Source organism: Pagrus pagrus (assembly GCF_965226575.1).
Source record: "Pagrus pagrus genome assembly, chromosome: 4".
Classification (NCBI taxonomy): domain Eukaryota; kingdom Metazoa; phylum Chordata; class Actinopteri; order Spariformes; family Sparidae; genus Pagrus; species Pagrus pagrus.
The window spans coordinates 30,913,252-30,929,530 of record NC_140188.1 but is presented as its reverse complement, the minus strand read 5'-3'; the positions used below and the strand labels follow the sequence as shown (position 1 = coordinate 30,929,530).

The window sequence follows — 16,279 nt, the reverse complement described above, 5'->3', positions numbered from 1 at the left end:
TTGTTGAATATCAAGAAATTTTATCTTCACAACTGGAAAAAGGCATTATGGTAAACTGCATTAAAACATGTCAGAAGCACACTACTTCTGGTTCATCTTTGGTAATTAACAGGCTGTTGTAAATGTGGATATGAGAAATACAATCTATAAATATGAAACATGCTCTCTGCTGATTGGGAGTGTAAGTGCTATGATTGTAACAATATTTCTTCTAGAAATAGTGCATATTAGTGATTTTTCCTCCACTACTAATCTACTCATTTCATATAAAACCTACATTTTCTGGATATTTGAAGTAGTTGCTCTGAATCCTTTGATATATTAATAAATTATGATGAACAGAGCAGACAACATCACAACTATCTGCAGTAAAAAGGCAGATGCAATTACACCAAAGCCACATTTTGGGCTTCTTCAATAGTGGTAACGAGTAAGATAGTAAAACAATTCAAAAGAGAAACGTGTGATCAGCATCACATTTCATGTCTGAATGTTCATCATCAATGTGAAAAGCTGAATTCTGTCCAGCTGTTTGTGGTTTCAGTCTCAGTGTCCCAGTTGCCGGTCGTCGTACGTGCTGTACCTCTTGACATGGATTCGTCGGACACGCTCACGGAGCTCAGCTCCTCCGGGTCCCTCCTCTTCCTCACTATGAGAGCCACAGTTAGTGTAGCTCCGACGCGTGGCCTCCAGCAGGGAGTTGTCAGGCAGCGGCATCGTCTCATAAAGCAAGGTGTTCAGAGTCTCCTCATAGATTCGAGCTTCAGGAAACTCCACCTGAGGTAGGAAGAGACACACACCAACTATTTCTATATAATACTAATACTAATGTATGTTCAATACATCACTTTACAGTTCAAAGTTTCATTCATGCCTGCAAGCAAAGTAAAATAACTGTTGACACAGAAAAACTGCAAATAAACACACATAAAATCCACATTTTCTGTCGGTGTTAACTTAGTACAAATAGGATCCAGCTTAATATAAAGAGACCTCCAGGCTCTCTATGTGTTAAGAGGTATTTCTGTTCTTACAGCATGCAATTACTTTGTAAGTGTTGTCTGTCACAACACTTCAGAGTTTTGGTCACTCCGGTGCCCCCTTTATGTGGACAGATCTCAGCACTTCACATCACACAGTTTATCATCATCCACTGACATGTGATGAAGTGTGACAACGCTATTACTTCCACATTACATACTTGTTAAACTTCAACTCTGTAGCCTTTGCTTTTTATGTTTCCCATTCGCCCTGTTTTGAGGGAAGTTTTCTTCATTACATTTCTGCTGAAATCATCATGCCAGGATGGGTTCGATGACAGGTGACTGAAAAGTGGGACCCACTTCTGGGATATTTACCTTGAGACTCCTGATCCCATCAAGCACATGACTAACTGATGGAATTATCATCACTTCGAGATTGCATCCTATAACTTCATCCAATTAGTATATTGCATTGGTATATTAATTTTAATATAAAAAAAAAATCGATTACATATTTCACAAAGTGCTGCTCAAATTGGTTTTTGAATCATTTATTTGAACAAACTTTCTTCTGTAAACACATAACCCTGCTGTGCTGAGAGCACTGGAGAGCAACACACTCTACACCTTCTCCAGCCACCTCACCCACACCTCTTCATCACCTGCACTCTGACTGTGAAAATGACGCCGCATTTTGGCGTTAAATACAGTGTTTACAGATGAATGTTGATGTAGACGTTAAACTTATATCATGGGATGATGTAGTTTGGTGTGTTGATGCCCTCACTAGTTTATACCAACAATGTGCAGCATCCATCTCCATGTTTGGCCACTTGGTGTAAAAGACTGACTGCAGCTGTTATATGTACACAACAATTCCTGGAATTAAACCGTTTTGTACTGCTGCAGCTGCAAGAAGAACAATATGTATACTGACGACATGATGGTTTTGCATTAACCATTGATGGTTAGGTCAGAGTTAGTAGTATGAGATTATGTTGGATACGAGGAAGTATTGCTACATGTAATGTGTCATGACTTGGACAATTTTGGTGGCCTTTTTTGTGTTTTGCTTTGCTTGTGTGGTTTCAGAGCTGCTCTGGTGAGGCTGGCGTGGTTTTCCGGTGGGACGGCGCAGCTACCTGTCAACACACCTGCAGCGCATCTAATCAGCAGCGCCAGCACATATACCCTGGTCTTCCTTCTGCTCGCTGCCAGATTATTCTGTCTACTCTACATGGTCAAACCCTCTCTCGTTTGTTTGAGTCTCTGTAGTTGTCATGTGATCTCGCTTCCTCTAACCTTGCCTCTCCTTCACTCTCTAGTGAAACCTCTACTCTGAACTGAGCTCCGTCGCCACACCACGACCCCCGCCGCCAGCACCTCTGCCAACAGTACGCCCGCCACCAGCCTACACGGAACTCCCTGGAGCCTCTACTAACCCACAACCTTCACCTTAGTGAGTCTCCCTCTCGTCTCTACTGGATTCGCCAGCCAGAGCCTGAGCTACCTGCCACCTTTGACCGCCTCTACCTCAACAAGTACATTTATTTCAACAACCCCTCTGTTCTGTTGTCTGCTCCTGGGTCCAATATAAAAAGAAACCTTTACGAACTGTAACAGAATTTTTTTTTCATCCTGCTCTATCAATCGATCCTTTCAATCCTAACTCTAATGCTCTAGATAAACTGAACACGCCCGAGCTCATCCTAACCTTGGTCTGCTTCTTCTCTGTGGCGTAGACGATGGAGGTGCAGCAGACCTCAGCCAGCTTGCGACCCTGACCATAGAAGGACCAGCAGCAAATCTCATCTCCGATCACGTCTTTGATGAAGAGGACACGGCCGTTGAAGCTGAGAGAGAGCCTGTCAAACAGCTCGATGTTCTTCAACAGGTTGTCGTCCGAGTTACTGTTGAGACAAAAGCAAACTGATGATGAAGTGCATCATCATTTACTCCATGCTGTGGCCTGTAGCTCATTACTTTAGTAGCTCGAAAAATTAGTGCTGCCCTTGCTGAGTACTTTGAAGAAGAAATAAATTGATTATCTTTGTAATAATGGAAGCATGAGGGCCTTTGGGGGAAAGCTATCTTACCTGGTGTAGGAGTACTTGTTATTGCTTCTGTTATAGACCAGCTTGACCACGGGCTAACAGAAGGAAAGAGATTGATTAATTAACTGAATTTCATTGCTTCATTACTGAAATGCACCAACTATGAATTCACTTCAAGAAGGCGTCAACCATTTGGCAAGAATACCATGACAAGAGAGCAGAAAAGTCACGTCAAATAAAGTTTAAGGATATGATTAATGTTATTTTATCTTTTAATTAACAACAACAAATCCCATGAAAGCCAGATCAATCACAAGATAATATTGATGCTGTTTTACTGATATTTTTCTGGTTGTAACATAGCACTGAGGCAGGATATAACTTGAGGAGATGTTGTTAAAGAAAAACTAATTATATTTTCAGTAGCAGTGATTCCAGATCCATCACAAATAAATAAATTCCAGCTGTGGAAGCTGTGTTTACCTTGGCAGAAGACTGGATGAGCCTCTCCTCTTCCTTACTGGAGGTGACCACAGGTATAACACACAGGGGTTGCTCTTTATTGCCCTGTCAATCACAAACCAACATACACTGGGAGTTACAGGTTTCACGGGCAGGGCTGAAGTGCTATTTGTACTGTAGTGCACATAAGATGGGCTCATGCGTGCGTACACGTGCACATGTGATGAGCACTGGCATGTATGCTGCCTAGCTATAAACTGAGAGGAGGCAGGTTGTGTGTTGTTCATTCATAAACTACTTGACATGATGATGAATGAACGACAGCCGGTGAGCTTGGATTTGTCTTGCTGCCTCACGGACTGTCCCACTGGAAACGGAAGGATGTGTAAACTTTGGCAGTCCAGCAGACTTTCCTGTGAACCTGTCAGCATGATGAACGTCCGCTGACATTTGACTTCACAGATGGTGCAGCAACCTGTACTGCTGCTATAGCCTAGATGCACTATGATCCAGAGTAGTGCTGCTGTAGAGCTGAACTGAACTCTCTACTGCAGCAAACACACAGTCATGGCAAAGCAATGTGAACCACAAACTGTATACTGAAGGAAGGCTCAGATAATGTCAAAGGAAGTAAATACTAATTAGGATGTATAAAATCCTCTATCATGGTATATGGTATTTTATTGTGATAAAATACATGTATGATAAATCAACAAAGAAACCATTTATAGATAAATCAAACCATAGCAGCAGCTGTGTGAGGTGATGTCTGAGGCTGTACTTAGGCACAGCAGTGCTTTGAGCTAAATGCTACCATTAGCATGCTAACCGGCTCACAACAACATTGCTTGTCACCATCTTACTTTGGCGGGTTAGCATGCTAAAATTCGCTGATTACACACTGTACAAAAAAACCATGAACATCTGTACAATATTTAATGGCAATTCATCCAATGGTTGTTGAGATATTTCAGTGTGGCTCAAAGTGGTAGACCAACTGACTGACAGACATTGCCATCTCTAGATTTTTTTTTTGCTAATCCAGTGAAGCAATAACCTGGCAAGGTACTTTAACATGCTGAGGCAAAAATACTGTAAATCCAAATTGCCTGAAAGCAGTCCCATTCTTGAATTTGTGACACTGCCACCAACGCTTTCAAAAAAGTGCCAAAAGGTATGAATTGACATCTCTGTAGAAAGAGAACTGAAGTGGTTGACAAATCTCACAGTACAATATTTTCCTATATGCAACGAATCTGTTTGGGAACTGTACCTGAAATTCAACAGCAGAAAGTTAAGCTGCTTCCAAGTTAGTGTTCTCAAGTGAAAATATTAAGTTGGAGTTTTCGATGCTGAACATCACTGATTAGTCAAACACATGCCTCCAGACTGCCACAGCATGTGGACATTGTTACAGAAAGGCTAAAAGCAAACACTGGCTGTCACAAGTAACAGAACTCGGGATGTAATTTTGTGGGGATGTTGACATTTAATTCAGTAAGTCATTGAGTAACTTTTAATTAGTCTATAAAATAACAAAATAAAGAAAGAAAATGAGAGACAGAACAAAAAGCAATTCAATTAAGTTAAACACAGAACTAAAAACAGAGTAGATTTCATAGCTATTATTCATTCTTGTATTGCCTACACTGAGTTTTCATGTAGTATATTCATTTTCACTCTATTCTGAAGATTGTCACTAATTAATTAATTATTGGCATTAACAGTTACTTATAGCCTGAATTCCACACAGAATCACTGGATTCTTGTGATCTGAGATCTCCATTTGCATAATATTACAATAAATATAACTAACCACCACAACCCACCTGCTAATACACAAACTGTCCAGAGAAGACTTAATACAATTACAGATCCTATTTTCTCATCATTTCAAATAAGGCCAGTGTGTATGTGACTGACCTGCAGGGTGTTTTGACAGAGTTCCACTAGGCCCTGGATGAGGTAATACTTTGCCTCAGCCAGCAGCTCCTGGACAGCCTGTCGACCTTTGGGTAAGATGACCGTGCTGTCACGCAGGTAGCACAGGATGCTGCCAAAGTGTTTCCCACTACGGTCAATCAGGATCCAACCTGAACGGAAACAACAGAGCATGTTGGCAATATGTACATCCAAGCCACTGGTGCACAACAATGCTGTGGCATCAACAGAGTCTGCAGACTGTCACTGAAATGTAACAATGTGTTGTCAAAATAACAAGAGGCCCATTGTCTTTGAGGAAAAACGATGCTGTAGCTCATTCATTCTCAGCTGGACCTGTTGTGATCATGATGAGCGTGAAGTGTTAGTGGTGGAGAAGACATTTGTGATCTAATTTCCTCAAATATGGAGTCATGTGTTTTGTAAAAGTATACAGACAATCAGTCATGACACTGTAATCACTCACTGTTTGTGTATATTTGTTGTAAAATGGATTTTAGTCACAGTGAACTGGTGCCTGCAGTTCACAAATGGCTTACCTTCTTTATCAGTGAACACTTCTTTCTTTCCACTAAACATGGCTTTCAGCATGGAGTTCTGCCTGGTCAGCACTTGCAGCGTGGTGTAAAATAAGTTCCCGCCGACGTTAAGTCGGACATACTTGTTGCCCAGACCCAGCGCTCCTCGATAACTGCAGGTCTTGGTCTTGGGACAGGCCAGAGGAGGGGGCGGGGAGGTGCAGTCGGACTGGGTGTGATGCTGGGGCAGACAGCTGTCCCCGGACATGTCCCTTTGGAGGTAGATGACCACCCTGCAGACGGAGGTCCGAAGGTACCCCGCCGTGGTGACAGCTACTGATGAGGCCACCGCAACCTTTCACTGCTCCAGATCATTCCTGGCAAAAACACAGAGCTCTTAACTGGAGCTGAAAATTCTCTATGGAGCAACACAGGAAAGGTCACCGTTGATAGACTGTTTGCAGGTAAAGCAGGACACCCAGTGGTTGAAGGTATGTATCACAATACAGAGGAAGCCACCTACCCCACTGTTATCTTTTCCTCAGTTCCCCTTCCCATTAAATGGAATGTGGCTAGGCAGGAAACTAGAGGGGCAGCAAAGGGGCACATATCGTTGAGTTAAAGAAGAAATGATGACCATATCTACAGGGCAGGCAGCTCATTTAACTTAATTAAAATTCGCAGCTAATATCCAATATCTAACAGTTTGGCAGTGGTCCCCCATATCAACATTTTATCAGAATGTTAATATGTACGACATTAAAATCTTAAATTGTTTTACTATGTCATGTACAGCAGTGCTAGCTATTAGACATTAGGGTTTAACTTCCAATGGCTGTCCACTTGAAGTTATTTGGCTAGCTTGTTTTACACTCGAAAATACACCCAGAGTCTCGACGAAGTATCCAAAGAAATAGACTTGACTCGTGAAGAATAGCTTACCCAACCTAACAAATTACCAACAGCAAGTGTACTTGCTCTTACTTTGCTAAAAGGCGGCTGTCTTAGTTAATCGACTATAAGTGAGTAAACAACAGGCTGTGGTTTAGCTCGGATGTCCTGTTTGGTGGTAACGTTACACAGATGTACACTGAACTCCCTCTAAAAAACTGCCCGTTTTAACATTTTCTTGCTCGTGAGCAAAAGTCCCAACACTGTATAACACAACTTTTGTACTTGAAATTAGCTATGGTCTTCTGGTCAATTCGTCTTGTCGATACTCCACCATTTAACGCTTTATTGTATCAAAATAGTATTGTAAAACTATATTCGCTTTGCGTCACTCACTTAACGTTACCGCTACTTCCTGTGTGGGTGTGTTTAGCTAATGTTAGCTAAAGTTGAATAGGGTGGGCAAACTTTCAGTACGTATGCGTGACAAAACAACACACACTTACCGATCCTAAACGTTGAACATGTATTGAAATGTGGGTTTTTTAAAATGACCACACACTGAATAGGTTATAACGTATAATAAAACCCGGAAGATCAAAATTCTCAAGATGTGTAACGTTATGCTGCACTAAACAAAAGTTACATTAAACTGACAGCTTTTACAATGGAGTGCGTAACGTTATCGTCCCTAGCTACAACCACTAGTGAACAACACGTAACCTGACTATCAGTTTACGAGCTTTGGCGTTTACTCACCGACCTCTCCGTGCTGTCTTCATGTGCTGTCAGACAAACCCACTACCATCCGGCTAATCGGCCTTGACTTTATCGCCGTGAGACAGATATCCAAAAGGGTATCAAAGATTTTAGTGGTAAAAAAAAAACTATGTAAAGTTAAACTCGCTTCTCCTTCTTCTTCTTCTTCGAAAGAGTTTACCACACGCTGTATGTTGGGAAGCATAATGCTGCCCTCTACAGGCAGTAACACGCACTGCGAGGGCGAATACCCATCCTCTCCATCCCCTGCATGTACTGCAAGTTCATGTGGGTGAAGATGATAATAAAAAACGTGGAGAGGTTACTCTGGGATCAAATAAGACAATTTGAATCCTTTTTTTTTTTTTTTTTATTGTTTTAAAAACATTTTTTTTTATCATTTTTGCATCTTGATAGTAGAATTGATATTTGGCCATCCTGCGGAGAACTGTATTCCCCTTACACAGGGAGCCATCCTCTTGTCCCTGCTCTTCTCCCAGTGGCCTTTACTGGGAGGCTGTTGAGTTAGTAGTGCCTATTGCTGGGCTACTGGTGCACCATAAAAGTGGAGAAAAGCCATACTTTAGTTTGTTGGATGTGGTCAGGAAAGGACTGTTCCCAGAAGCAGGTTTAGTGAGTGAGCTGGATAATGCTGCGGGGTCCGCTGGAGTAAAAACGGGGACCCTCTCAAAACGGGAACATGGACTGATTTAAAAAGACAAAGACATTCCAGTTCCAGTGCTCCAATGAGGAAAATAAAATGCTGGTGGTCGTTATACTGTCGACATTACGGTAAAGAATCTTATTTCCGATATGCTTTCAAAATAAAACCCCATCGACTTAAACTGAGAAGACTTAAGACAGCTATCTGCAGTCATTCTGTCGTATGATTTTATGATACATATAACTGCACGTTTGCTGGCTGGTGAAAATGATCCAGGAGCGTGACATCAGCCACCACGCACGCACGCACGCACGCCGGCAGCAGCGTTTGGTTTCCCTGGCAGCGGCAGGAGGAGGAGCTTCAGCTGACGGTTTACTTGCTATGCCACATAGCCAACAACACAGAGCCATCTGCGTTAACGGCGATCACGGTTCTAACAGGTAAAACACGTCGTTTCTGACACGAAACGAGCTGAATATTGTTTAATATACCGTCAGCCATCCAAGGAGCGTAACCTTAACGAGGGTAGCGTGTGTTTTTATACGTTTTCCAATTAGCTTTTGTCAGCAGGCTAGTGACATGTAGCTAACTAGCTGAGTTGAATAAAACTAATTTTAAGGATGGGTCACTGTGGAAAAACACCCAAAAGTATGTGAACCGTCTAGCTATTTGATACTTTACCACCTTTTTAATAACCTTACCATTCATTTTGTGAAGGTAACGTTGGCGTTAAGTCATTATCTTACACACATAATACAGTGTAAGCTAGCAGTCTTATCAACCAAGTATCTTTCGAAGAAAGCTAACGCTATCTTATAGCCTGTGTCTAACGTTCAGCGCTACATATAAGCTAAAGGTCTGATTGATAAAGGTTCGTGCTAAACATATGGTCTCTCACTGAAGGTCATAGTTCAATGAAATGTGTTAGTTTGAATCATGGGGGTCATATGTTCACGATACTGGCAGCCTGGTGACCGGAGATACAGATACTGTCACTGTGAGAGTCTGAAAAGCCACTCGTCAGCATTAGGTTATCAGCTGTGAAGCCTGTTGATTTCAGTGCACAGTTATCTAACGGATACAGCGAAATATATCTTGTAAGAGAGGACTTCTAATAGCCTACAAGCTATATTTGAATCGTGGTCCTCACCCCTCATCTGTTCTGTCTCCTTTGTGACAGGCCCTGCGGCCATGGCTAAAGACCCATTAGCCGAGGCTGGCTTTTATTTTGATGACCTCAATAAGCTTCGGGTGCTGGAGCCTGATGTCAGCCAGAAGACCTCAGAGCTCAAGGAAGAGTGTAAAGAATTTGTGGACAGTAAGCACTGAATAGTTTATCAAGTCCATAATTAAGCTGTGCCTGTTTTAGTCCTCCAGCATCAACAGGTCCTACAGGATCGACAAATATGTGTCTTCCTTTGCAGAAATTGGCCAGTTTCAGAAGATAGTGGGAGGTCTTATTGAGCTGGTGGATGAATTGGCCAAAGAAGCAGAGACAGAAAAGATGAAGGTAAGATTAGAATTTGAAGCTGCTTTTCTTTGGCTAATGCAAACGATGGTGGCGTTCTTTCTCGTATAGCTAAAGCTATAAAACTCCTGTATGTGCTTGAACTCTCCTTGAACCCACCCAGGTGTATTAAGTATCCTGTACAGTATGTGCTTCGTTTGATCATGAGAGCAACACGTTAGTACAGTAATACAAATGATCTTGTGTTCCTCTCCTTCAGGCAATTGGGGCCAGAAACCTGCTGAAGTCAGTTGCAAAGCAAAGAGAGGCTCAACAGCAGCAGCTTCAGGCTCTCATAGCTGAGAAGAAGATGCAGCTGGAGAGGTAAACAGTGCGTGGATGGATTCCATAACCCAGCCAACACAGTGCTGGTTTGTGTGGGATAATTAATGGTTTCCTGTCCATTTAAACTACAAGGAACTTTTAAGAGGTTCTGAAACAGTCTCAGTTTAATACTATTGCCTCTGTATGACTTACATATTAGCGCACAAGATCATCAGTGAGTTTCCCCACCATCATCATATTACAGTTATTAATCTTACATAGCCACAAATAGATACATTATGTCATTGCTACGCATCCTGCAAACAGCTGTGTTTAAAGCAGAAAAAACGTTATTAAAAATACGGCTTTCTTTCATTCGCTTTCAAAACAAATGCACACGCTAGACAGATCAAGATCTTTATGACAGGAGGTGGTGGTGCTCAAACTGCCTTTTCCACAAGGGCCGTTAGAATCAACAACAAATGAAAGTTGCTTGTGGCCACTTTACATTCAGCACACAATTAAAACCTTCCAACGTTCAAATAAAAGTCAGTCCTAGATGATGGCTGCATAAATACAAAAAGTCAATGGTTTAAGATGTTTATAAGGTTGCCTTACCTGATATATACCGGTACATGTTTACAACTCATCTCAGAGGTTCAGTGTCACACCAGGGGCCAAATGTATGAAACTCTGTGTATATTCAGGTGTTAATCTGTGTACACACAAAACAGGAAACACAGTCTTTCCGTGAGATGAATAAAACCCTACGTACATTCGTTATCACATGTCTTTTCCTCATACATCTCAATCATCCTGAAATGTTACTCACGTCAACAAGTCATCTGGCCATCCCCACAAATGTACTATAAATGGCGGTCAACATGCCACCAATTACCTGGTTTGCCAGAATTTAGTTTCGTTTTAAGGAGAAATGTCAATAAGCTGTTGAGGAGGAGAAGGGATCCCTGCACACTCTCCACTTGATGAGCGGTCATCATCATGGGCCAGGACATCAGAATGGTCCCTGAGAAGTCGGTCTAACCTAATTTGCACTTTGGCAATGTCCTCGCCACCAAAGCAGACCAGAGCAGTTGTTGTATCATTTGGCCCAGCCATTACGCACAGCTACAGCCCTTATATAGTGCCGGCCACACCTGAAGGATTCTTACTCCCCAGTATTACAGGAAAATAATCTTCATTTACATTTACATTTACATTTAGGGCATTTGTCACAAGAAAGAAACCACAACATATCTCTGTTGATAAAGTAGAAAGGATAGAAACTATATTCAAGCCCTCGTCAGAGCAAAGTAGTTGCTTATTCATCAAAGATACCTTCGATAAGTGCTATGATGTAAGTGTTGAAGGTAGGAACATACAAGTGCATATAAGTACTGAACAAGTGAGTCTTGAGTCTTTTGCGAAAGATGGCGAGCGATTCCATCAGTGATGGCGGTACCAGCCGGCCGGCCGATGTAGTAGAGTGAAGTGCTCATGATGGGGCGTGTGGTCTGATCAGTGTTTGGAGGTAGACAGGTGCAGTTCGGTTGACGGCCTTGAAGGCCAGGACCATGGTCTTGAATCTGATGCGGGCCTCAGCTGGAAGCCAGTGGAGGTCACGGAGGAGGGGGGTCACATGGGAGAATTTGGATAGATTGAAAACGAGGCGTGCTGCAGCGTTCTGGATACGTTGCAAAGGTTTAGTTGCAGAGGCTGGGAGTCCAGCCAATAGCGAGTTGCAGTAGTCGAGGCGGGAGATGACCAGTGATTGAACCAGGAGTTGCGTTGCTTCCTTTGTGAGGAAGGACCGGATCCTGCGGATGTTGTAGAGGGCAGATCTACAGGATCGGGCCACCGCGGTGATGTTGTGGGTGCAGGAAAGATATTTACGTAGATAAAGATCATGCATTTATTTGTTTTTTTTACATAAAGATTATTATAATTTTCATAATGCTTACTAACAAACATATTTACAGAAGACAGTAAAAACAAGGTTAACAGAACGCAAAATTACTGTGTAATCAAAGTGAAGGTTTTTTAAACTATAGATGTATTCCAACACAATTCAGTGAAAAAAGCAGCTCTAAATAAAATGTCACCCTTATTCACAATTTGCACAATCACACTAATCAGACTGAAAAGACTGCGTGCCTTGTACACATGGTGATAGATGTGTGGTAAAATGTGTACCAGTACGCACAGTCTCACCCTCTGTGGATTTTTATACATTCGGTAATCGGCATAAGTACATTTTTCGTGTGTATGCATGGTTTATACATTTGGCCCCTGCTGTGTACACTCCATCAAAGCAGGTTTCCTTGCCACGTAGTAATATCAGGCGCAACATCACAGCTTAATGGAGCACAGCTTAGCTAAAGGTTACAGGCAAACAATTAAAAGGGTTAGCTAAGAGTCATGGATAAATGGTGGAAATAGAAGTTAAAAGCATTTACAGTCAAACTTATTTTTGTTGTGTTTCATCTGCTTTTTCCAAGTGCATGTGGAAAAGTGTACGTACCTTTGTACACCTGTGTTCACTGTGTCATGGTATCTGCTGTACAAGGCATTACGTCTTTCTTTTCCATGTTTCAGATATCGTATTGAGTATGAGGCCTTGTCCAAAGTGGAGTCGGAGCAGAATGAGTTCATCGACCAGTTTATTTTGCAGAAGTGAGGATGTAACCGAGACAGAGAAAATGTCTGCGACCACGTTCCCAGAGTGCCTGTCCTGTTTTCTCTGGCCGATGATATCCCCGCCAGAGAATTACTCTGCTGCAACTCCTTTTCTGAAGCAATCCCAAAGCTCCAACGTCATCCGAAAACATCTACATCCCCTCGGTACATCTTTTTTCAGACATACCTGTGTGTGAAGCAAAAGCCAGCTACCCACTGTGGTTGTTCTTACCCTGGTCAGCACGTGTGACAATTAACAGTGATGTAAGCTTGAATATTTTTGGAACGTGAAGTTCTGTACACACCAAATGTCTCATCATCTCAGACCAACATCACAGAAGATGGAGCTATTTATACAAAGGAATATTATTTATACTATTTATACTGAAGAATTACTCTGTATATCTAGTTTTACTACTTTTTGTATCAATTGAAATACTGCATGTGCATGCTTCTGTAAATACATTTGACTTTAGTAGAAAAAATTTGACATCCGGATTTGATCATGTGTGTTATTTTTGCTTTAATTCCATTGTTCTGGTACAACCAGTGTGTGGGCAGACCACACGAGGAATACATTCTCTTCTTCACATACATTTCTTATTTCTGTTATGTGCAGCATTGTCCTTCATGTATTAATTTAGATGACAAAAGGTTATACTTGAATAAATACTGTATTAAATTGTACAATAAAATGTGTCATTTTTGCTGTGAATACAGTGCCTATGAAAAGTATTCACCCCCTTGGATGTTTTCCCGTTTAATTGTTTTTATAAATAGAATCATGGTCAATATAATTTCACTTTCATGACAAAAAAAATGTACAAAAAAACCCTCATTAATGTCAAAGTGAAAACAGATTTCTACAAAGTAATGTCAATTAATTAAAAATATGTAGTATAAACTAAGTGATTGCATAAATATTCACCCCCTTTAAAGTGGCTGACCTGATTCAACAGAGGTGCTAGTAGTCTCACAATTAGTGAAACCACCTGAGTGCAGTGAATGTGTATAAAGTGATTGTAGTATAAAGACACGTGTCTGAAGGCCCAGGCCGTGGCTGAACTTGAAAAAAGGCTGTTGACACCCAATCCCTGTGCAATCTGACAGCTTGAGCAGTTTTTCAAAGAACAAATGGAGTAAAACTGCAGAGTCCAGATGTGCAGGACTGACTGAGACCTATCCACAAGGTGCAGCTACTAAATACTGACTTGAAGGGGGTGAATACTGTCAGAAATTAAATAGCCTTTAATTCTGTAATCAGTGTATGGTAGAGAACTTTCACCTTTTGTGTAAGGGTCAGAAGTCACATGAGGGGCAATTCAGATAAAAAAGCAAAGGGTAACCACCCTGGGAAAGGCAGTATCAACACAAACATCAGGGGGTCAATGTTTTGGGAGGGAGTAATTAACAACTGTCCTAAAGTTTGTAACCACTTTATTTAAGTCAGAGACATTTGAAAGACTGGAGAGAACACTTCCATGCTGCATGTATTCAAGAGATCTGATTCATCACACTGAGTCTAAAATTCTTTGGAGAATGAGCATCTCTCTACCTCACAAAGGAGAATTTCCCTTACATGGTGACGAGGATGGGATGGACGCATTTTACAATTCCATATTAAGTCAGTCAGTCAGTCTGTTAATTAATTGGTGAATTAATTGAACAATTAGTTAATTAATTAATTAATTGAGCATTTAAGGAATTCATTCATTGATTATTTACTTAATTCACATATATATATATATATATATATATATATATATATATATATACAGCTCTTAAGAGACCACTTTCTCTGATGTTACTATTTATAGGTATGTGTTTGAGTAAAATGAACAGTTTTGTTTTATTCTATCAACTACTGACAACATTTCTCCCAAATTCCAAATAAAAATATTGTCATATAAAGCATTTATTTGCAGAAAACGACAAATGGTCAAAATAACAAAAAAGATGCAGTGTTTTCAGACCTCAAGTGAAACAAAGAAAACAAGTTCATATTCATTTATAAACAACACAATACTAATGTTTGAACTTAGGAAGAGTTCAGAAATCAATAATTGGTGGAATAACCCTGATTGTCAATCACAACTTTCATGTGTCTTGGCATGCTCTCCACCAGTCGTTCACATTGCTGAGTGCTGGGTGACTTTATGCCACTCCTGGCGCAAAAGTTCAAGCAGCTCAGCTTGGTTTGATGGCTTGTGACCATCCATCTTCCTCTTGATCACATTCCAGAGGTTTTCAATGGGGTTCAGGTCTGGAGATTGGGCTGGCCATGACAGGGTCTTGATCTGGTGGTCCTTCATCCACACCTTGATTGACTTAGCTGTATGGCAGGGAGCATTGTCCTGCTGGAAAAAACAATCCTCAGAGTTGGGGAACATTGTCAGAGCAGAAGGAAGCACGTTTTCTTCCAGGATAACCTTGTACGTGGCTTGATTCATGCATCCTTCGCAAACACGAATCTGCCCGATTCCAGCCTTGGTGAAGCTGAAGCACCCCCAGATCATCACCAATCCTCCACCAAATTTCACAGTCAATGTGAGACACTGTGGCTTGTAGGCCTCTCCAGGTCTCCGTCTAACCAAGACGACCAGGCGTTGGGCAAAGCTGAAAATCGGACTCATCAGAGAAGATGACCTTACTTCAGTGCTCTATGGTCCAATCCTTATGGTATTTTGCAAACCTCAGCCTGGCTCTTCTTTGCTTCTCATTGATGAAGGGCTTTTTTCTAGCTTCACACGACTTGAGCCCCTAGGAGCCTGTTTCGAACCATTCTCGCCGTGCACTTCATCCCAGCTGCCCTTTGCCATTCTTTTTGTAGGTCACTTGATGTCATCCTACGTTTGCTGAGTGACATTCGAATGAGTTGACAGTCATCCCGGTCAGTGGAGAGTCATTTTCACTCTCTGCCGGTACGAGCTTGGTTGTCTGCTGCTTGACCTTGTTCTTATGAACCGCCGTCTTAGAAATTTTAAGGATGGAAGCAACCTGAGGCTCACTGTATCTCTCTGCAAGTACAGCTAGAATTGAACCCTTCTTTTCCTCACTCAAAACTTGGTCAATGGTCAATAGTTATTTTTTGATTGATTTGATGACCACAGCAGTGGTTTTTATACTTTTCCTCATTAAATAAGATTTGGTTTAGGTGATCACCTAATCAGTACGTCATTAAGTAGAATGAGGTGTGCTTGTGTTGGAATTCAACAGACACTGGAATGGAATGGCTGTAGAGTTTCAGAAAAATTTGCAGTGGTCTCTTATTTTTTTCCAGAGCTGTATATATACATATATATATATACTGAAGCCCATGATCAGGTCAGATCTCCCTGTCTTCTACATCTCAATTTGTATCACATCGGTGGATGTCCTGGGATGAAAGGTCCTGAGGTCAGGAGATCACTAACAGAACCCGATTTTATGGCAACTGTTCAAGAAATGTTGTCTTACCTTATTGATGATCTAAAATGTCTGAAATGTGATATTTGTTGTGTTTTGACCTTCAGGGCCACCATATTTAGGCTAGAAGTAACAGAAAATGGCTCAAAAATGCA

At 41.4% G+C, this 16,279-nt stretch overlaps 2 protein-coding genes across 5 annotated transcripts; one reads left to right on the top strand and one right to left on the bottom strand.

The window, feature by feature from the left end:
- On the bottom strand, nt 1-7,834 carry tnfaip1 (tumor necrosis factor, alpha-induced protein 1 (endothelial)). Of its 4 annotated transcripts, none has more exons than XM_084351742.1 (8): nt 7,609-7,834; nt 6,482-6,542; nt 5,980-6,335; nt 5,423-5,592; nt 3,521-3,604; nt 3,080-3,132; nt 2,698-2,893; nt 1-777 (listed from the first exon to the last, which is right to left on the bottom strand). In XM_084351742.1, exons 3-8 carry the CDS (start codon nt 6,224-6,226, stop codon nt 547-549), a joined length of 981 nt encoding a protein of 326 aa, XP_084207868.1. In that variant the 5' UTR covers nt 6,227-6,335; nt 6,482-6,542; nt 7,609-7,834; the 3' UTR covers nt 1-546. The 4 variants fall into 4 exon arrangements, with proteins under 4 accessions (XP_084207868.1, XP_084207870.1, XP_084207869.1 ...); XM_084351744.1 differs by having other exon boundaries at nt 7,613-7,834; XM_084351743.1 differs by lacking the exon at nt 6,482-6,542.
- A 767-nt stretch (nt 7,835-8,601) lies between these two features.
- ift20 (intraflagellar transport 20 homolog (Chlamydomonas)) lies at nt 8,602-13,434 on the top strand. Its single transcript, XM_084350516.1, has 5 exons — nt 8,602-8,712; nt 9,453-9,590; nt 9,697-9,782; nt 10,000-10,103; nt 12,639-13,434. The coding sequence occupies exons 2-5, from the start codon at nt 9,464-9,466 to the stop codon at nt 12,718-12,720; spliced, it is 399 nt and encodes a 132-aa protein (XP_084206642.1). The 5' UTR covers nt 8,602-8,712; nt 9,453-9,463; the 3' UTR covers nt 12,721-13,434.
- Nucleotides 13,435-16,279: the final 2,845 nt, after the last annotated feature.

Coding starts and splice junctions, on each gene's coding strand:
- ift20 (XM_084350516.1), top strand. CDS start 9,464: ATGGCTAAAGACCCATTAGCCGAGGCTGGCTTTTATTTTGATGACCTC. Junction 9,591..9,696: donor GTGTAAAGAATTTGTGGACA/GTAAGCACTGAA, acceptor CTTCCTTTGCAG/AAATTGGCCAGTTTCAGAAG. Junction 9,783..9,999: donor CAGAGACAGAAAAGATGAAG/GTAAGATTAGAA, acceptor CCTCTCCTTCAG/GCAATTGGGGCCAGAAACCT.
- tnfaip1 (XM_084351742.1), bottom strand. CDS start 6,226: ATGTCCGGGGACAGCTGTCTGCCCCAGCATCACACCCAGTCCGACTGC. Junction 3,133..3,520: donor TCATCCAGTCTTCTGCCAAG/GTAAACACAGCT, acceptor TCCTTCTGTTAG/CCCGTGGTCAAGCTGGTCTA. Junction 778..2,697: donor CAGAGAAGAAGCAGACCAAG/GTTAGGATGAGC, acceptor TTCCTACCTCAG/GTGGAGTTTCCTGAAGCTCG.